The sequence below is a fragment of the Nerophis ophidion genome, linkage group LG12, assembly GCF_033978795.1.
Source record: "Nerophis ophidion isolate RoL-2023_Sa linkage group LG12, RoL_Noph_v1.0, whole genome shotgun sequence".
In the NCBI taxonomy this organism is placed as follows: domain Eukaryota; kingdom Metazoa; phylum Chordata; class Actinopteri; order Syngnathiformes; family Syngnathidae; genus Nerophis; species Nerophis ophidion.
Genome location: NC_084622.1, coordinates 64,030,513 through 64,053,607, shown reverse-complemented (window position 1 = coordinate 64,053,607; position 23,095 = coordinate 64,030,513). Strand labels below are relative to the sequence as shown.

The 23,095-nt window shown below is 44.1% G+C and overlaps 1 protein-coding gene across 1 annotated transcript; it reads right to left on the bottom strand.

Annotated features, from left to right (window-relative positions):
• Positions 1-4,395: 4,395 nt before the first annotated feature.
• On the bottom strand, positions 4,396-5,662 carry LOC133563708 (microtubule-associated proteins 1A/1B light chain 3B-like). The gene has a single exon (XM_061917997.1). It carries the CDS (start codon positions 5,510-5,512, stop codon positions 5,132-5,134), a length of 381 nt encoding a protein of 126 aa, XP_061773981.1. The 5' UTR covers positions 5,513-5,662; the 3' UTR covers positions 4,396-5,131.
• Positions 5,663-23,095: the final 17,433 nt, after the last annotated feature.

The following is a 23,095-nucleotide window of genomic DNA, read 5'->3' as shown; positions in this document are numbered from 1 at the left end:
GAACAAGAAAAATTGATCACATTACGCCTGTACTGTATATACCTTTATATACATATATACATACATATATACCTGTACTGTATATACCTTTATATACATATATACATACATATATACCTATACTGTATATACCTTTATATACATATATACATACATATATACCTATACTGTATATACCTTTATATACATATATACATACATATATATACCTATACTGTATATACCTTTATATACATATATACATACATATATACCTATACTGTATATACCTTTATATACATATATACATACATATATACCTGTACTGTATATACCTTTATATACATATATACATACATATATACCTATACTGTATATACCTTTATATACATATATACATACATATATACCTATACTGGCTCACCTGCACTGGCTTCCTGTGCACTTAAGATGTGACTTTAAGGTTTTACTACTTACGTATAAAATACTACACGGTCTAGCTCCATCCTATCTTGCCGATTGTATTGTACCATATGTCCCGGCAAGAAATCTGCGTTCAAAAGACTCCGGCTTATTAGTGATTCCCAAAGCCCAAAAAAAGTCTGCGGGCTATAGAGCGTTTTCATTTCGGGCTCCAGTACTCTGGAATGCCCTCCCGGTAACAGTTTGAGATGCCACCTCAGTAGAAGCATTTAAGTCTCACCTTAAAACTCATTTGTATACTCTAGCCTTTAAATAGACTCCCTTTTTAGACCAGTTGATCTGCCGTTTCTTTTCTTTTTCTCCTATGTCCCACTCTCCCTTGTGGAGGGGGTCCGGTCCGATCCGGTGGCCATGTACTGCTTGCCTGTGTATCGGTTGGGGACATCTCTGCGCTGCTCATCCGCCTCCGCTTGGGATGGTTTCCTGCTGGCTCCGCTGTGAACGAGACTCTCGCTGCTGTTTTGGATCCGCTTTGGACTGGACTCTTGCGACTGTGTTGGATCCATTATGGATTGAACTTTCACAGTATCATGTTAGACCCGCTCGACATCCATTGCTTTCCTCCTCTCCAAGGTTCTCATAGTCATCATTGTCACCGACGTCCCACTGGGTGTGAGTTTTTCCTTGCCCTTATGTGGGCCTACCGAGGATGTCGTAGTGGTTTGTGCAGCCCTTTGAGACACTAGTGATTTAGGGCTATATAAGTAAACATTGATTGATTGATTGATTGATTTTTTCCTAAAATTATCTTATAATTGAGAGGAGCCAGATGAGGTGGTTCGGGCATCTGCTCAGGATGCCACCCGAATGACTCCCTAGGGAGGTGTTTAGGGCACGTCCAACCGGCAGGAGGCCACCGGGAAGACCCAGGACACGTTGGGATCCCCCGGGAGGAGCTGGACGAAGTGGCTGGGGAGAGGGAAGTTTGGGCTTATCTGCTTAGGCTGCTGCCCCCGCGACCCAACCTCGGATACGCGGGAGAATATGGATGGATGATATATTAACCTATAGTTAAAGGGATGTAAAATGAAAACTTAATTTTGTACCTTTTTATGAGTCAAAACAGTTCTATCTAAAGTCCATGACCACATTTATATACAAACATGACTGCTGAGTGTTTCCATTTGAGGTGATGGAGGTTTTAAACTTGACTATTGAACTCAATGCAGCTCATCTACTTTTTCTTGAAGCGAACAACTCATCACCTCCATTTGTTTAACTGATCTGGTTGCTCTGACTTTATGTTATTTTGCTTTATTCTGAGTGTAAACCCTTGGTTGCCAGAGCACAATAAGGTGGAATTACCTTTCATCATGCATTTTGTAAAAGGTCACTCTAGGAAACGTATTCATTGAATTTATGCCGGCAAAATCCTTTCTGAGAAGCCTTTGCTGTGTAAGGTGATGAAATCATTCAGAGCTCGCTCTCTGCAGATTGTGTCGCACGCCACAAGACTTGCGATAAGAAGTAAGATCCAATTAAAGCGAGCGGCCTATCGGCAGGAAATCCCTCGCCCAGGGGCCAAATCCTGCCATCTAGTAGGTCAAAAGAGCACTGCCACAAGTTTAATTTGTATTTACCTCAATTGATGCTTGGGAACCCCCTCAAGGCTTTTCAGCTCCCAACTCCCAAAAACAAAAAAGCTGTTCTGCAACTTGCGGTACATTTGATTTTTACCAGTGTGCTTGAATGTATCCCAGATTATTTTGGGGGCGAAAGGCAAGGCACACCATAAACAAGCAAACAGCCTGCAGAGTCCAATATGTACATTTTTTTTTAGATAAAGTGAAGTGACATTGTCATGTTGTGTGGTCACGTTTTGTTTTGTTTTGGATTCATTGGGCACTCTTGTTTGTTTTGTCACCATGCCAACCCATCAGTTTTCACCTGTTATGTGTTCAATTTGTCTGGACTCACGCACCTGTCATCACTGCACCTATTTGAGCCTGTATTTGCCAGGCAGTCAGCCTGGCGACATCACCCTCTATCACCTCCTACACATCCATGTTATCCACGCCGATGATCCATGTTCTTTCCCAGTCACAGTAAGTGTTTCCGTTTTTGTTGTCCATAGTTTTACCTTAGTGCAAATTTTAGTTTTCGTAGCCAAGTTGTGAACCTCCACTGAGAGCGCCTTTTGTTTATACCCTTTGTTTTTGTAATATTTTTGAGTTAAGATTAAAGATGTCATCACCTTCACGCCACGGGAAAAGAAACCACACCATAGTCCACGTCATGACAGAAGTGAAGTGAATTACATTTATATAGCGCTTTTCTCTAGTGACTCAAAGCGCTTTACATAGTGAAACTTTTTAAACCAGTGTGGGTGGCACTGGGAGCAGGTGGGTAAAGTGTCTTGCCCAAGGACACAACGGCAGTGACTCGGTTGGCGGAAGCGGGGATCGAACCAGGAACCGAATAATACCGCCCAAATAAAGATTATTTTTGTATTTAATATTAGTTTATTTATTATGGTATATTATTTATTAATTATGAATTCACTGTTATGTTACAGATAAAAAGGAAATGGGATACAATTGCTATGGTAAGAAAATGGGTAGGATTAAATAACCTAGGCTTCTAGGTATAGCTCGGTTGGTAGAGTGGCCGTGCCAGCAACTTCAGGGTTGCAGGTTCAATTCCCGCTTCCGCCATCCTAGTCACTGCCGTTGCGTCCTTGGGCAAGACACTTTACCCACCTGCTCCCAGTGCCACCCACACTGCTTTAAATGTAACTTAGATATTGGGTTTCACTGTGTAAAGCGCTTTGAGTCACTAGAGAAAAGCGCTATATAAAATATAATTCACAATTCCTACTCCTTTTTGGACGTGCTGTGATGAAACAACTGGAAATACGTGATGCATTACATTATATCGTTTGTATGATCGAAATAAACTGAAACGGAATTGAACTAAAAACTGAATGGTTCAAACTCCATATCACAGTATAATGTTGCAGACTTTTTTTTTCCAAAGGACAACATTAATTGAAAAAAAATGTTCTCATTAAACATTCATGTAAGTGTAAAAAGAAGTTAGCCACTGTAAAATACAATGCAAATATTACATTTGAATAAATGAATACAAATTGTATCAATTAAGTTAAATTACTGGGGATAGGTTGATTGGCAACACTAAATTGGCCCGAGTGTGTGAATGTTGTCTGTCTATCTGTGTTGGCCCTGCGATGAGGTGGCGACTTGTCCAGGGTGTACCCCGCCTTCCGCCCAATTGTAGCTGAGATAGGCGCCAGCGCCCCCCGCGACCCCTAAAAGGGAATAAGCGGTAGGAAATGGATGGATGGATACCAATGATTGTCACACACACATGAGGTGTGGCGAAATTATTCTCTGCATTTGACCCATCACTCTTGATCACCCCCTGGGAGGTGAGGGGAGCAGTGAGCAGCAGCGGTTGCCAGGCCCGGGAATAACTTTTATGGTGATTTAACCCCCAATTCCAACCTTTGATGCTGAGTGTCAAGCAGGGAGGTAATGGCTCCCATTTTTATAGTCTTTGGTATGAACTCACAACCTACCGATCTCAGGGTTTTACATTTAACTAATTAAATAAATTATTAGAAATAATAAAATGTATTAAAATATATTACCTTAATCATGCATGAACGCAGATTATGAAATATATTTTGACGCTACATGCTTTTTTAGCCTAAACGCCGATGGTTACCTGAAAGGCATTGCAGGTTGTTACGATGTTGTTGTTTTTTTGAAGGATAGCTTATTGAATATCAGAATCAGAATCATTTTTATTTGTCCGTTCCAACACGTACAAGACACATCAGAACTGAAATTACATTTTCGGCACAGTCCCGCTAAGTGAAGTGAAGTGAAGTGAATTATATTTATATAGCGCTTTTCTCAAGTGACTCAAAGCGCTTTACATAGTGAAACCCAATATCTAAGTTACATTTAAACCAGTGTGGGTGGCACTGGGAGCAGGTGGGTAAAGTGTCTTGCCCAAGGACACAACGGCAGTGACTAGATTGGCTGAAGCGGGAATCGAACCTGCAACCCTCAAGTTGCTGACACGGTCACTCTACCAACCGAGCTATGTTAAAGTTGTTTATATAACAACCTTCAGTGTAACCTGTATCACCCAGTGTGCCTTGCAATCTCGTACGTGTGACGATAGAAGCAGCGAAATGCATGCTTCCGGCCGGCACGCAAATAGTATAGTATAGCATAGCATAGCATGGCGTAAAGGCGGGCGCGATGGCATGTTGTAGAGGACGTTAAAAGTAAATCCATCACGGCACGCCCTCAATATTGTAGTCCGAGTGAAAATTGGAGAATGTTGACCCCAGGTGATGTCCGGGAGAGGCACCGAAATCCGGAATCCCTCCGTAAAAGTCGGGGGGTCGGCGATTATGCAGCTGAGTCACATCAGAGTGGCCAAGGAGCCGCGGGTTGCCGACCCCTGCTCTACACTTTGTCCAGCGTTTGGAAAACCAAAAGTATGCATGTGGTGTGGAGAAGAGGCCTAAACACAGATAAGTGTGTGTTTATTAAGTATCCGTGTTGGTGTGGACATGACCTTAGTCGGTGGCGACAAAACGAGGTTATTATGAGGGAAAGAACACCTAGAGGAGCTAAAAACTAAAATTGTCCAATTGCTGGCCGGGAAGAAGGACGAGGAAAAGGAAGTTTGATCACTGGAGGGAAGACGCGGCACCAAAGGTCTCCTGGGAGGCATACACCATGTAGAGGAAGCCATCTTGGTCCCGCTCTCGCTCGTAAACCTCCAATATGGCGGACGACACGGACACCATGCTGTGGCCGTTGACCAGCAGGAAGAACGCCTGGTTGGAATTGAGCTGGAGGCGCCTCCTGATGATCTTGATCAGTTCGCTCATGTTGACGTGATCTGGCACTAAGAACTTGGTCTTGTGCAGGATGGGAAGTTGTTTCTCTCCTTTGTAGCGTTCAATGATCACGGGTATCTTGTTAGGGTGCTGCTCCCGGATCAGCCGGACATCTTCTACTCTCTGATCGAATGTTCTCCTTTGTTTGAAGGACTTCTCTGAAGGCATACTGCGTCAAAGTCGTCGCCCAGTCGACAACGGAGGTAATGGCGGTGTGGGCAAAGAAAAAGGGCAGCAGTTGACGAGACGGTCGTGGACCAACGACGTCGAGCTGTGTTGTAATGGCGGCGAGGAGCCTTCACCTTACACGATGCGCTGTGAGCAGACATACGTTATCAGTCCAAGGCTAGACCCTCAGCAGAGGTCTAGCCTGAGTCCAAGGAAAAAACCTCACATAGCATGGCACACATTAAACATACATATATCACAGCAACTTGCAACAGAGGGAGGGGTGGGTTTGCGCAGGCCCGCTGTTTGCTCTGTGGCGCCGCTCAGCCATTTCACAACCCCAGAGGAGATAAGCGGTGGTGAGGGCGTTGATTTAAGGGTTAACTCGGGTGAGTGTTTTTGTATGGCTGAGGCCGATAAAGTTCGGCTACAGATGTTGTTGCCAAAAAGGAAGGTCAAAAGCGTCTATCTTTGAGGAGTCTTTGGGAGATTTCCTTCAGAACAGCCTGCTCCATGCCAAGGCCATTCAGGGAGTCCAAATCGTAGATAAAAAGTTGTTTTCCTTCGAGAAGATAAAATATTGACTCATCTTCTCTGTTGTCCATGCTGGATCTCTTTCAGTTCCAATGAATTATTCCTTCCCTTCAAACTTTTCCAAGATGAGATCCATTTTGCGATTCAACTCAGAAATCGCCACAGTCCGTGTTCCCACGGCCCGACCCAATCCTTCCATTGCGTTGAACAGCCGTTGAGTGGCTGCCATCGTCTTCCGAATTTGTCGATACACCAGAGCAATGCCCAGCCCAATCAGCAAGTGCCCCGCGATCACAGCTCCAAATATGTAGATGTCTTCCACGTCCTCGATGGAAAGAGCTGAGAGGCACATGATCCTCCATGAATTCCAGGAGTCCCGCACGTAACCCGCAGCCATGGTTCCATCTTGGCAGCCAGGCTCCCCCGAACCTCTTTTTCTTGTCGAAAAGACTGTGTCAATAGTGTCAAGAGTCTAGCTCAGGGGTGCCCATTACGTCGATCGCGATCGACTAGTCGATCTCGGAGGGTGTGTCAGTCGATCTCAAGCCAGGCATTAAAAAATGTACATAAAAATGAGCAATCATCAATCATACCAAGACTTCACTTTCGTCAGTTGTTTGACATTCTCGGCACCCGAGGATCTTGTGAGATGACGCTGGCTGCTGCGAGCTCATATTTAAGAAAAAAATCACTAACAGGGCGGACGCAGAGAAACACATTTTATTTCTAGAGACTCCGTACCTACTGTCAAAACTCTAAAGAGCGACTGCACACTTCCTGTCTTCACCATAAAAGACCTGTTTCATCCTGCCTGTGCTAACAAAATAAGAGTCTCAGAAAGCTAGCGTGCACAAGCTAGCAAGCTACGGAGTTTGATGCCAATGTATTTCTCCCCCGCCCTCAGCGACCGCTCCCTCTCCTCGCTCGCCCACACACTCACTGACGTCACTCACCTGCTGCCAGACATTAAAGGGCCACACACATATGCTACTCTCATAACAAAGTGTTTAAAAAGGAGTATGCAAGTTGGACAAATGAGATGCCAAATCCAACCACTTTCATGTGGTATTGGACAGAAAGGAGGACTTTTTTTTTCCTCCATTTGAAAATGTGGGCGTTATCAGCACCACTGTCTAATTCCAATCAATGCAAGTCATCAGAATCAGGTAATACACCAACTTATATTCTTGTCTTCATGAAAGAAAGGAATCTATGTGTGTTAAACATGCTTGTATTATCATTAAACACCATTAACTTGTTAACAAAAATGTCTCTTTCATAAATAAATAAATATAAATTATAAATAGGAATGAGGTAGATCTCCTCGACCTGGTCAATTGAAAAGTAGCTCACCTGCAGAAAAAGTGTGAGCGCCCCTGGTGTAGCTGATCATATTCATATTGAAATTTGGATTAGAGGACAGCGCAAAGAAAGAGGCTTATATCAATGCATAGTAAAGATTACTTTAGAATATAATTGTCATGTCTTGTTTGGCTATGTTCTGTTGACCTTTGGACTCTTTAAGTTCCTGTTTTTTCACTCCCTGTTTTGTCACCATGCCGACCAATCAGTTCACCTGTCTTCACGACTCACGGACCTGATTCATTTGAACTCACGCACCCGTTTTCAAACACCACATCACTATTTAAGCCTGTCATTTTCTGTCGGTCGTCCTGGCGTCGTTGTGTTCTTTTCATGCTCTGTCCATGCCAGTTTTTTTTTTTATGCCAAAGTCCTTGTAAAGTCAAAGTAATTGTTGTTTGTTTCATGCCCAAAGTTTAGTTTTAGTGTTAGTTTACTTCGTCAAGTTGTGCTTTCGCCTTGTGCGCCTTTATGTTTGTACCTTTTGTTTTTTAGTTAAAATTAAATCATATTTTTACCTGAACACCGTGTTTCGAGTAGTCCGTCTACCTTCCTGGGAGAACGACCCCGTGTTAAGGAAAGAATGAATGGGGCCATGTATCGTGAGATTTTGAGCCAAAACCTCCTTCCATCAGTGAGAGCTTTGAATGGTTGACCAAATACTTATTTTCCACCATAATTTACAAAAAAATATTTAAAATTCCTACAATGTGAATTCCTGGATTTTTTTCTACATTCTGTCTCTCACAGTTGAAGTGTACCTATGATGAAAATTGCAGACCTCTGTCATCCTTTGAAGTGGGAGAACTTGCACAATCGCTGACTGACTAAACACTTTTTTTGCCCCACTGTACGTGTCTGATGTTCAGCTTTTCCCCTGGAATTGTGCCATTAAAGGGGGAATTAAGGGCCTTATCTATGCAAATTGAAGAATTAAGGGTGTTTGCATATGTATTTTGGGGTAAGAAGGGCATGTTTATCAGCAAATTATGATAGACACGCACGCGCTAACCATTTGGCACTCAGCAATTTAAGAACACCAGGTGGGAAACATTTGGCCGTTTAAGAACACGTCATGAATTTGAATGGACTCCTCTTAGGAAATCACTTAGGAAGAAAGATAAGAGGAAAAGTAAGGAACTTATTGCTGAATGGGGCCCATTATTCCCAGGCACATTAAATGACATGTCGGGCTGGATCTGGCCCCCGGGCCTTGAGCTTGACACGTGTGTTTTATGACCTTAAAAATATAAAAGGGCTCTAAACTTTCCTGATAGGCACAAACACTATGTAATATTGTGTTGCTGACTGAATAGTCAAGGCTATAGTCTGCTTTACAGTCAGCTAGGATAGGCTCCAGCATCCCTGTGATCCTAATGATAAGTAGTATGTGTTTATAAATGTACTGCGCAGAGACGTGCAAAAATTCCTTAATCCTGTGTGCACTATATAAAACTACATCAAACACTTCTCAGTGCGATGCGGTGCAGTTGGACCAGTATTACATTTCATTTATTTTCTTGTTCATCCTCAGATGAACTATATATTTGCCAAAGATTAGTTCCCCTGCCCACGTATGTGTAGCAACGCAAGTGATTAAAGTTTGTGTTCTAGTTTGAGTGTGAGAAAAGGTCTCGCATGTCTGGTGGGTGACCTGCGTGTGCAGTCAGCTTGTGTTGGCTGCTTCCCCTCAGCATCAGCACCACTGCCATCTGGGTAATCCCACACACACCTGCGCTTCCTGGGAGGGGGCCACCAGAGGTCACGCAGAGGCTGGTTACATCAAGAGCAGGTGGAAGGTTTCCACAAGATGGGAGGGAGGACATTTCAATTAAAAAAATTAATGTATTTTTTTACTGCTAAAAAATGAAGGTAACACTCAAATCTAAGTCCGATCGCCCAGGAGGGGATGTGTGGGTGGGGGGGGGGTCTGCGGTCCTGATGTGAGATCTGAGCTGAAGATGTCGTTGTGGCTTGTGAAGCCCTTTGAGACACTCGTGATTTAAGGCTATATAAGTAAACATTGATTGATTGATTGACACACAAAAAAAAAATAGGAACAAACTGAAAAGCTATATTTGATAAATCCCAAATCACGGGTGCCCATTACGTCGATCGCGAGCTACCAGTCGACCGCGGGGGGTGTGTCAGTCGATCTCCAGCCAGGCTTTTAAAAAAAATAGACCTAAAAATGAGTGATCATCAATCTTCACCAAGACGTCACTTAAATGACATTCACGGTACCGGAGGGTCTTGTGAGATGACGCTGGCTGCTGCAAGATCATTATTATGAAAATATGACCGAGAGGAAGGCGAGAAACACTTTTTATTTCAACAGACTCTCGCGCCGTACCTTCCGTCAAAACTCTAAAGGCCGACAGCACATTTCCTATCTTCACAATAAAAGCCCTGCTTCATGCTGCCTGCGCTAACTAAATACAGAGTCTCGGAAAACTGGCGTGCACAAGCGATCCCTCAGAAAGCTGGCGTGCACATCACTTGTGCACGCCAGCTTTCTGAGACTCTGATTTTGTTAGCGCAGGCAGCATGAAGCAGGGCTTTTATTGTGAAGATAGGAAATGTGCAGTCGGCCTTTAGAGTTTTGACGGAAGGGACGGCGCGAAAGTCTGTTGAAATAAAAAGTGTTTCTCGCCTTCCCCTCTGTCATTTTTTCATAATAATGAACTGGCAGCAGCCAGCGTCATCTCACAAGACCCTCGGGTGCCGTGAATGTCAATCAAGCAAGCTACGGAATTTGCCGGCAATGTTTTTCTTGTAAAGTGTATGGAAGCTGGATGAATTAGATGCCAAAAACCAACCACTTTCATGTGGTATTGTACAGAAAGGACAACTTTTTTTCTCCTCCATTTGAAAATGTGGGCGTTATCACCATTACTGTCTGATTCCAATCAATGCAAGTCATCAGAATCAGGTAATACACCAACTTATATTCTTGTCTTTGTGAAAGAAAGACATCTATATGTGTTACACATGCTTGTATTATCATTAAACACATTTAACTTGTTTACAAAAATGTCTCTTTCATAAATAAATAAATATAAATGATATATATAAATGAGGTAGATCCCCCTCGAGTTGGTCAATTGAAAAGTAGCTCGCCTGCAGAAAAAGTGTGGGCACCACAGTCCTAAATGAATCCATCCATTTTCCCACCACTTTTCTCTCTTAATCTCGCAAGGCGGCTGGAGCCTATTCAGCTGCGCTCCGGCAGAAGGCAGGTGTGGAGAGGTGGAGCCGGCAGTCCGACAGCGAGGCAGGGCACACCGTAGCCCGCTGCAAGATGGCGGCGAGGAGGCGTGGTGATTCCTAGAGCCCAAAAAAAGTCTGCGGGCTATAGAGCGTTTTCCGTTCGGGCTCCAGTACTCTGGAATGTCCTCCCGGTAACAGTTCGAGATGCTACCTCAGTAGAAGCATTTAAGTCTCACCTTAAAACTCATCTGTATACTCTAGCCTTTAAATAGACCTCCTTTTTTGACCAGTTGATCTGCCGCTTCTTTTCTTTTTCTCCTCTGCCCCCCCCCTCCCTTGTGGATGAAGTAGTGAAGTGAAGTGAATTATATTTATATAGCGCTTTTCTCAAGTGACTCAAAGCGCTTTTTTACATAGTGACACCCAATATCTAAGTTACATTTAAAGCAGTGTGGGTGGCACTGGGAGCAGGTGGGTAAAGTGTCTTGCCCAAGGACACAACGGCAGTGACTAGGATGGCACAAGCGGGAATCGAACCTGCAACCCTCAAGTTGCTGGCACGGCCACTCTACCAACCGAGCTATGCCGCCCTCCAGAGTCGAGACCCAGGATGGACCGCTCATCGGGACCCAGGATGGACCGCTCGCCTGTATCGGTTGGGGACATCTCTACGCTGCTGATCCGACTCCGCTTGAGATGGTTTCCTGTGGACGGGACTCTCGCTGCTGTCTTGGATCCGCTTTGAACTGAACTCTCACTGCTGTCTTGGAGCCACTATGGATTGAACTTTCACAGTATCATGTTAGACCCGCTCGACATCCATTACTTTCGGTCCCCTAGAGGGGGGGGGGTTGCCCACATTTGAGGTCCTCTCCAAGGTGTCTCATAGTCATCATTGTCACTGGCGTTCCACTGGGTGTGAGTTTTCCTTGCCCTTATGTGGGTTCTTCCGAGGATGTTGTAGTCGTAATGATTTGTGCAGTCGTTTGAGACATTTGTGATTTAGGGCTATATAAATAAACATTGATTGATTTATTAGAACATTTGAGCATTATGTTTGTGTTCAATTACAATAATTGTGTTCATCCTAAACTATGACATTTTTCAGTCTTTTTCTGGGAGGGGGGTGTATAAGTGAAGTGAATTATATTTATATAGCGCTTTTCTCTAGTGACTCAAAGCGCTTTACATAGTGAAACCCAATATCTAAGTTACATTTAAAGCAGTGTGGGTGGCACTGGGAGCAGGTGGGTAAAGTGTCTTGCCCAATGACACGACGGCAGTGACCAGGATGGCACAAGCGGGAATCGAACCTGCAACCCTCAAGTTGCTGGCACGGCCACTCTACCAACCGAGCTATGCCGCCCTCCAGAGTCGAGACCCAGGATGGACCGCTCATCGGGACCCAGGATGGGCCGCTCGCCTGTGTATCGATTGGGGACATCTCTACGCTGCTGATCCGACTCCGCTTGAGATGGTTTCCTGTGGACGGGACTCTCGCTGCTGTCTTGGATCCGCTTTGAACTGAACTCTCGCGGCTGTGTTGGAGCCACTATGGATTGAACTTTCACAGTATCATGTTAGACCTGCTCGACATCCATTACTTTCGGTCCCCTAGAGGGGGGGGCGATTGCCCACATTTGAGGTCCTCTCCAAGGTTTCTCATAGTCATCATTGTCACTGGCGTTCCACTGGGTGTGAGTTTTCCTTGCCCTTATGTGGGTTCTTCCGAGGATGTCGTAGTCGTAGTGGTTTGTGCAGTCCTTTGAGACATTTGTGATTTAGGGCTATATAAATAAACATTGATTGATTGATTAGAACATTTGAGCATTATGTTTGTGTTCAATTACAATAATTGTGTTCATCCTAAACTATGACATTTTTCAGTCTTTTTCTGGGAGGGGGGTATATAAGTGAAGTGAATTATATTTATATAGCGCTTTTCTCTAGTGACTCAAAGCGCTTTACATAGTGAAACCCAATATCTAAGTTACATTTAAACCAGTGTGGGTGGCACCGGGAGCAGGTGGGTAAAGTGTCTTGCCCAAGGACACAACGGCAGTGACTAGGATGACGGAAGCGGGAATCGAACCTGCAACCTTCAAGTTGCTGGCACAGGCGCTCTACCAACCGAGCTATGCCGCCCCACAATACCACAATATTAGATGGGCTTTTGATACAATCACATCCCTATACTGATAAAAGTATGCTAAAAAATTACTCTTCTATTTCGAAGTGCAAATACCTGATCACGTTAATGTGCATGTCGTGGATTATTAGATTACAGAGGAGAACCAATTGTGTAATGGCAAACATGTCCGCCCTCTTTTATTCATTATAAAACTCACTTATGGGAGTGAAAGGCGGAGGGGGGGGGTAGTGACAAGCCTGTTCCCATGCCCACTTGGGCACAGTCCAGACTGATCTGTGGATGATTGCTTATCCACATCAAAAGGTCATATCTGCGTCCCCCGGGCTCGCTGTGAGACTTGGCTGAGTTTTTGTGTCTTCAGTATTCCTGAGGAGGCTGTCAGACACCCACAGGAGTTAGCGCCACCTCTTTTTTTCTGACCGGGAGAACTCACGCTGGCACTGAGAGTCCAGCCTAAGTACTCCTGGCGCCAAGAGTACATGGATTTGTGTGCAAGCTGAATCCAACAATGATTGTAGACTATTTTGAAGAACACCACTGACTTAAAAATGAGTTGCAAAACGTCTTTAGAACCAAGAAAAGAACAGAGTTTAAGTTAATGCAGAGATGACTTCGATGTGGTGTCCATTAGAGATGCGCGGTTTGCGGTCTCGTCCGCGGAGTCCGCGGGTAAACCGTGACATGACGAAAAAATACATTTTAACTAGATTCGGACAGTAGGCGGTTGAACCATCCGGAAATATTTGATATACATGGTTCAGGGATCGGTATCCTTTACCATTCAAAGAGCCATTTAAGACCCGTGTCATAAAGCGAAGAAGACAATACGAGACGTTAATATTCTCTAGACCAGGGGTGCCCACACTTTTTCTGCAGGCGAGCTACTTTTCAATTGACCAACTCGAGGGGATCTACCTCATTTATATATATCATTTATATTTATTTATTTATGAAAGAGACATTTTTGTAAACAAGTTAAATGTGTTTAATGATAATACAAGCATGTGTAACACATATAGATGTCTTTCTTTCACGAAGACAAGAATATAAGTTGGTGTATTACCTGATTCTGATGACTTGCATTGATTGGAATCAGACAGTAATGATGATAACGCCCACATTTTCAAATGGAGGAGAAAAAAAGTTGTCCTTTCTGTACAATACCACATGAAAGTGGTCGGTTTTTGGCATCTAATTCATCCAGCTTCCATACACTTTACAAGAAAAACATTGGCGGCAAATTCCGTAGCTTGCTTGAAATGTGCAGTCGGCCTTTAGAGTTTTGACGGAAGGTACGGCGCGAGAGTGTTGAAATAAAAAGTGTTTCTCGCCTTCCTCTCGGTCATATTTTCATAATAATGATCTTGCAGCAGCCAGCGTCATCTCACAAGACCCTCCGGTACCGTGAATGTCTTTTAAGTGACGTCTTGGTGAAGATTGATGATCACCAATTTTTAGCTCTATATTTTTTTTAAAAGCCTGGCTGGAGATCGACTGACACACCCCCCGCGGTCGACTGGTAGCTCGCGATCGACGTAATGGGCACCCCTGATCTAGAATGACTGCCGGCAGTATTAGGGCGTGCTTTGAAGTCATTGACTTTGTCGCCTTCTACAACATGTACGGTCTGCTTGTCAGTCCAGCAATATGTTGTGTGTGGCTTCCGCGGCAACACGCACACGACTGAAAGGCATACTGAGTGACACAGAGTACACTAATGGTTGTGATATAAACAATTTTAACACTCTTAGTAATATGCGCCACGCTGTGAAGCCACACCAAACAAGATTGACCAACACATTTCGGGAGAACATCCTCACAGTAATACTGTAATACTTCCTGGTTATTTTATACAACCCGTGCGTAAGGTGGGCGGGGTTGGGGGTGCGGGGGTGTAAAATATTTTCACTAATTTTCACGGATACAAAGGATTCTGGGTATTTGTTGTGTTGCGTTTATGTTGTGTTACTGTGAGGATGTTTTCCCAAAATGTGTTTGTCATTCTTGTTTGGTGTGGCTTCACAGCGTGGCGCATATTACTAAGAGTGTTAAAATTGTTTATATCACAACCATCAGTGTACTCTGTGTCACCCAGTATGCCTTTCAATCTTGTACTTGTGATTGCGGCAGCTGCACACATGTTGCCAGACTAGCTATCGGTTAGTACATGTTGTTGAAGGTGTCAAAGGCAATGGCTTCACAGCACGGCCATATTCTTGTCGTCAGGATGAACGCCATTGGATATTCACGAGAACGTTAGCGGCTCCCATTGTCTTCAATACTCTGTGAAACGGGTTTAAATAGCTCTGTGAGTGGTAAAGGTGGCCGACGTCTGATGTATTTCAGCGCGCAGGTGGCGGGCGTTTGCGGTTCTGATAATATGTTGGTTCGGGTGGACGGCGGGTGGTTGACGACTTTGGTGATGCGGTTGCGGATGATATAATTACCTATCTTTTTATTTTTTTTATTTTTTCTTTGTCATGAAAAAGGGACGTTTTTGTCATGAAAAAGGGAGGTTTTTGTCGTTGGTGCACTAATTGTAAGTGTATATTGTGTTTTTTATGTTGATTTCATTTAAATGTTTTTATTTTATTTTTTTTATTTATTTTTTTTTTTTTTATTAAATAAAAATGAATAAAAAATTATTCTGCGGGGACCACTGTTTTAAAGGATTGATTGATTGATTGAAACTTTTATTAGTAGATTGTACAGTACAGTACATATTCCGTACAATTGACCACTAAATGGTAACACCCCAATAAGTTTTTCAACTTGTTTGTGACAACAGAAATAGCCACTCAGTGGCGATGAGTGCTGACCACTTGTGTGCTAAACCAGACAGGGAATACTCGCTTATGCGCGAAATGAGAAACTCTGCACTGCCTCATCTGGTTTCTGTGCTGTGCAGGACTCACTCAGTGCACTCAGGACACGGCACCATGTACGAAACCCAAAACCGGTGAAGTTGGTACGTTGATGACGTTACAGACCGGAGATAATCAAATCCCTAAATTCCTTGCAATTGCTCAGTGGTTCTCAAATGGGGGTACGCGTAGATGTCGTCTCACACAACGTGTTCCCGACATCTACAAAGCAACTAGCTCCTGGCTGCCACCTACTGATATGGAGGAGTATTACACGGTTACTCTACAATGGCACAGCAATTATAGATTATAATTACTGGTTGGCAAAAAAATACTTTAACCCAAATAGGTGGAATTCCATAATCCCCCACGGCACCACAGTGTATCTCACAGTGGTTGAAAAACACTGAGCTAAATCATTTTACTTGATGTTTTACAGTAATGTGTTAATAATTTCACACATAAGTCGCTCCTGAGTATAAGTCGCACCCCCGGCCAAACTATGAAAGAAACTGCGACGTATAGTCCGAAAAATACGGTGAGTTGAAAAGGATGTGCAAATCATCCATCCATCCATCCATCCATCTTCTTCCGCTTATCCGAGGTCGGGCCGCGGGGGCAGCAGCCTAAGCAGGGAAGCCCAGACTTCCCTCTCCCCAGCCACTTCGTCTAGCTCTTCCCGGGGGATCCCGAGGCGTTCCCAGGCCAGCCGGGAGACATAGTCTTCCCAACGTGTCCTGGGTCTTCCCCGTGGCCTCCTACCAGTTGGACGTGCCCTAAACACCTCCCTAGGGAGGCGTTCGGGTGGCATCCTGACCAGATGCCCGAACCACCTCATCTGGCTCCTCTCCATGTGGAGGAGCAGCGGCTTTACTTTGAGTTCCTCCCGGATGGCAGAGCTTCTCACCCTATCTCTAAGGGAGAGACCCAAACTCATTTGGGCCGCTTGTACCCGTGATCTTATCCTTTCGGTCATGACCCAAAGCTCATGACCATAGGTGAGGATGGGAACGTAGATCGACCGGTAAATTGAGAGCTTTGCCTTCCGGCTCAGCTCCTTCTTCACCACAACGGATCGGTACAACGTCCGCATTACTGAAGACGCCGCACCGATCCGCCTGTCGATCTCACGATCCACTCTTCCCCCACTCGTGAACAAGACTCCTAGGTACTTGAACTCCTCCACTTGGGGCAGGGTCTCCTCCCCAACCCGGAGATGGCATTCCACCCTTTTCCGGGCGAGAACCATGGACTCGGATTTGGAGGTGCTGATTCTCATTCCGGCCGCTTCACACTCGGCTGCGAACCGATCCAGTGAGAGCTGAAGATCTCAAATCATTGTATTCTGTTTTTATTTACGATTTACACAACGTGCCAACGATAGTCGAACCTCGGATTCAGGAGGAACAGTGTGGTTTTTGTCCTGGTTGTGGAACTGTGGACCAGCTCTATACTCTGGGCAGGGTTCTTGAGGGTGCATGGGAGTTTGCCCAACCAGTCTACATTTGCTTTGTGGACTTGGAGAAGGCATTGGACCGTGTCCCTCGGGAAGTCCTGTGGGGAGTGCTCAGAGAGTATGGGGTATCGGACTGTCTTATTGTGGCGGTCCGCTCCTGTATGATCAGTGCCAGAGCTTGGTCCGCATTGCCGGCAGTAAGTCGAACACATTTCCAGTGAAGGTTGGACTCCGGCAAGGCTGTCCTTTGTCACCCATTCTGTTCATAACTTTTATGGACAGAATTTCTAGGCACAGTCAAGGCGTTGAGGGGTTCCTGTTTGGTGACCGCAGGATTAGGTCTCTGCTTTTTGCAGACGACGTGGTCCTGTTGGCTTCATCTGACCGGGATCTTCAGCTCTCACTGGATCGGTTCGCAGCCGAGTGTGAAGCGACCGGAATGAGAATCAGCACCTCCAAGTCCGAGTGCATGGTTCTCTCTGTTTTTAATACAAGCTTTGACATACAGAACATTTTATTTGTGTCATCAACCGTGTCCTTCTCAGCGCCGTCTCGCTTCAAAGAAAGACATTTTAAACACAACAGACACTTCACCAGTGAGAAAACAAACGTGACATTGTTGATAAGGTGTGCGTGTGTGTGTGTGTGTGTGTGTGTGTGTGTGTGTGTGTGTGTGTGTGTGTGTGTGCGTGCGTGACAATCACTCCCCCTTCAAGAGCAGAGACAGAAGCAGATTTAACAAACAAACATGGCCAGCGGTGGAAGGCAGTCGGTCAATGCTGGCGTTCTCCCCTCCATCAATGATTACTTCTGCAGTGTGTTTTCAGGATGACCTTGACTCACAATTAGGTGTCTGATTGCATCGAACAAACAAACACAAACACACACACACACACACACACACACACACACAGACGGCTGCCTTGTTAGCGTTTATGGTAATTGCAGTGGCACATGTGAGAGTGGCTTCATTAGTAATCAAATATGTTCCACTGGGTTTCTTGCCACTCTGAAGTCTTTATATTTATGTTCACATGTATTTATGGAAATGCATCATCCCACTACAACAAATGTTTCTTATTTTTGACGTTTAATTATAATTCCGAGTGTCCTGCTGTAGCTCAATATGTGTGAAACCAGCAGTTATGGTGTAGAGCAGTGGTTCTCAAATGGGGGTACGCGTACCCCTGGGGGTACTTGAAAGTATGCCAAGGGGTAGGGGATATTTTTTTTTTTAATATTCTAAAAATAGCAACAATTCAAAAATTATATAAATATATTTATTGAATAATACTTCAACAAAATAGGAATGTTGTTGCGATCTGCTTGTTTTTTTCATTCTCAGTCTGACCCGTTTATTTCCTGTTTTTGTCCATCACTATGGTTACACACCAGTTCACCTGCTACACACCTGCTACAGATAATCACCGTCACTTTATAAGCCGTCCTCTTTTGTTTGTTCAGCCTGGGTTCATGATTTGCTTTTCACGCAACGAGTTACGCCTGCAATACTCTCAAGTATGTATATTCTCGCTAAGCTTTTCACGCAAGCCAGTTCGAGATGCTACCTCAGTAGAAGCATTTAAGTCTCATCTTAAAACTCATCTGTATACTCTAGCCTTTAAATAGACCTCCTTTTTAGACCAGTTGATCTGCCGCTTCTTTTCTTTCTCCTATGTCCCCCCCTCCCTTGTGGAGGGGGTCTGGTCCGATGACCATGGATGAAGTACTGACTGTCCAGAGTCGAGACCCAGGATGGACCGCTCGTCGGGACCCAGGATGGACCGCTCGCCTGTATCGGTTGGGGACATCTCTACGCTGCTGATCCGCTTGAGATGGTTTCCTGTGGACGGGACTCTCACTGCTGTCTTGGAGCCACTATGGATTGAACTTTCACAGTATCATGTTAGACCCGCTCGACATCCATTGCTTTCGGTCCCCTAGAGGGGGGGGGTTGCCCACATCTGAGGTCCTCTCCAAGGTTTCTCATAGTCAGCATTGTCACTGGCGTCCCACTGGATGTGAATTCTCCCTGCCCACTGGGTGTGAGTTTTCCTTGCCCTTTTGTGGGTTCTTCCGAGGATGTTGTAGTCGTAATGATTTGTGCAGTCCTTTGAGACATTTGTGATTTGGGGCTATATAAATAAACATTGATTGATTGATTGATATATTTATGTTCACATGTATTTATGGAAATGCATCATCCCACTACAACAAATGTTTCTTATTTTAGACGTTTAATCATAATTCCGAGTGTCCTGCTGTAGCTCAATATGTGTAAAACCAGCAGTTATGGTGTAGAGCAGTGGTTCTCAAATGGGGGTACGAGTACCCCTGGGGGTACTTGAAAGTATGCCAAGGGGTAGGTGAGATTTTTTTTTTTAATATTCTAAAAATAGCACCAATTCAAAAATTCTTTATAAATATATTTATTGAATAATACTTCAACAAAATAGGAATGTTGTTGCGATCTGCTTGTTTTTTTCATTCTCAGTCTGACCCGTTTATTTCCTGTTTTTGTCCATCACTATGGTTACACACCAGTTCACCTGCTGCTCACGCCCCGCACACCTGCTACAGATAATCACCGTCACTTTATAAGCCGTCCTCTTTTGTTTGTTCAGCCTGGGTTCATGATTTGCTTTTCACGCAACGAGTTACGCCTGCAATACTCTCAAGTATGCATATTCTCGCTAAGCTTTTCACGCTAGCCAGTTCGAGAAGCTACCTCAGTAGAAGCATTTAAGTCTCACCTTAAAACTCATCTGTATACTCTAGCCTTTAAATAGACCTCCTTTTTAGACCAGTTGATCTGCCGCTTCTTTTCTTTCTCCTATGTCCCCCCCTCCCTTGTGGAGGGGGTCCGGTCCGATGACCATGGATGAAGTACTGACTGTCCAGAGTCGAGACCCAGGATGGACCGCTCGTCGGGACCCAGGATGGACCGCTCGCCTGTATCGGTTGGGGACATCTCTACGCTGCTGATCCGCTTGAGATGGTTTCCTGTGGACGGGACTCTCACTGCTGTCTTAGAGCCACTATGGATTGAACTTTCACAGTATCATGTTGGACCCGCTCGACATCCATTGCTTTCGGTCCCCTAGAGGGGGGGGGGGGTTGCCCACATCTGAGGTCCTCTCCAAGGTTTCTCATGGTCAGCATTGTCACTGGCGTCCCACTGGATGTGAATTCTCCCTGCCCACTGGGTGTGAGTTTTCCTTGCCCTTTTGTGGGTTCTTCCGAGGATGTTGTAGTCGTAATGATTTGTGCAGTCCTTTGAGACATTTGTGATTTGGGGCTATATAAATAAACATTGATTGATTGATTGATTTATTGTTCATTCCAGTTCTCATGCTGAAGTTTTGGTTTTACTGTTTTATGTGCCTACGTGCCAGTTTATTTCTCATTGTTGTATATCCTAGCTTTTACGCTAGCGTCCTTTGTTTGTTTCATTCTACTAGCTCCAGCATTTTTGTTATATAGCTCTTTTTGTTATTTAAATAAATTGTGTATATCTTACCTTTGCTGTGTTCACTTGACGCATCCTCGGGGGAATCAAACCAGGCATCACAAAGCCGAACCGACGTAACAAATGTAAGTTCATAAACTGTGAAAAGAAATACAACAATGCAATATTCAGTGTTGACAGCTAGATTTTTTGTGCACATGTTCCATAAATATTGATGTTAAAGACTTCTTTTTTTGTGAAGAAATGTTTAGAATGAAGTCGATGGATCTCTATTACAATCCCCAAAGAGGGCACTTTAAGTTGATGATTACTTCTATGTGTAGAAATTCATCCATCCATCCATTTCCTACCGCTTATTCCTTTTGGGGTGGCATGGGTCACTGGTGCCTATCTCAGCTACAATCGGGCGGAAGGCGGTTTACACCCTGGACAAGTCGCCAACTCATCGCAGGGCTGTGTAGAAATCTTTTATTTATAATTGAATCACTTGTTTATTTTTTAGACAAGTTTTTTTGTTATTTTTATATCTTTATTTCCAAATAGTTCAAGAAAGACCACTACAAATGAGCAATATTTTGCACTGTTATACATCCATCCATACATTTTCTACCGCTTATTCCCTTTTGGGGTGGCGGGGGGCGCTGGTGCCTATCTCAGCTACAATCGGGCGGAAGGCGGTTCACACCCTGGACAAGTCGCCACCTCATCGTAGAGCTGTGTAGAAATATTTTATTTATAATTGAATCACTTCTTTATTTTTAGACAAGTTTTTTGTTATTTTTATATCTTTATTTCCAAATAGTTCAAGAAAGACCACTACAAATGAGCAATATTTTGCACTGTTATACAATTTAATAAATCAGAAACTGATGACATAGTGCTGTATTTTACTTCGTTATGTCACGCCTGTAAGTTATGTTTTGGTCATGCTATGTTTAGTTTTTGGACATTCAGTCACGTTTTTCACTTCCTGGTTTTGTTTGTTTCCATGCCAACGCATTAGTTCCCACCTTGTCACGCCCCTGCCCTCAGTCCCACACCTGTTCCTGATCATCACAGCCTGTATTTAAGTCATTTTCTTTCTGTTCATCATTCTGGGATCTTCACACACGCACGCACCCTACCCATGCAGTTACAACCTTCACCCCCTCGTCCACAGTTCCATGCCGTGTAAGTTTATGTATTCATGCCACAGTGCTAGTTTTGTTTTGTTTGTACATAGTCATGCCATTGTGCTGTTTTGTTGTAAGTATAGTATAGATTATTATCCGCCACAGAGCGCGTCCTTGGTTTGCCTTTTTGTAGTTTGTTTGTTTATTTGATAAATATCATGTACCTGAATTCACACCTGGCTCGTCCTGTAATCCCGCTGCGTCAAAAGAGCACACACGATCCATGTCCAAGCCAAGTTATGACACGTTATCTCTTTTTTTCAACCAAAAATGCTTTGCTCTGATTAGGGGGTACTTGAATGAAAAAAATGTTCACAGGGGGTACATCACTGAAAAAAGGTTGAGAACCACTGTTGTAGTGCATGGAAATTGGTAGTAATTGATCAAGTCTGCTCAGCAGCCAGCTCCACTTGCCAATAATCTCATTCAGTGGTACTTCGGTTTTCATTGGCACCTATTTTATATTCTTTTTTTCAGCAAAAAAAGTTAGACACAATTTTTAGCATATGTGCGTAATAGAGATGCGCGGATAGGCAATTATATCATCCGCATACGCATCACCAAAATCGTCATCCACCCGCCGTCAACCCGAACCAAAATTTTATCGGGACCGTACCCGCCCGCCAACCGCCCGCTGAGTTACATCAAAGGTTGGACACCTTTACAACTCACAGAGCTATTTAAAACTGCTTCATAGAGAAATGTAGTCAATTGGCGCCGCTAACGTTCTCGCGACTATAGAATAGCGTTCAACCTGATAACAAGAATGCGGACGTGCTGTGAAGCCATTGCCTTTGACACCTTCAACAACATGTACGAAACGATTGTTGGTCCAGCGATATGTTGTGTGTAGCTTCCGCAATCACACATACAAGATTGAAAGGCATACTGCGTGATACACACTACACTGATGGTTGTGATATAAACAACTTTAACACTTACTAATATGCGCCACGCTATGAAGCCACACAATACAAGATTGACAAACACATTTCGGGAGAACATCCTCACAGTAACACAACATAAACGCAACACAACTAATACCCATAATCCTTTGTATTCATGACACAGCCTGAATATATTTTACACCCCCGTGCCCCCAACACCGCCCACCTTACAAACGCACGGGGCGGCGGGGTTTGGGGTGTATAAAATAGTCAGGAAGTGTCATGAATACAAAGGATTCTGGGTATTTGTTGTGTTGCGTTTATGTTGTGTTACTGTGAGGATGTTCTCCCGAAATGTGTTTGTCGTTCTTAATTGGTGTGGCTTCAAAGCGTGGCGCATATTACTAAGAGTGTTAAAATTGTTTGTATCACAACCATTAGTGTACTCTGTGTCACCCAGTATGCCTTGCAGTCGTG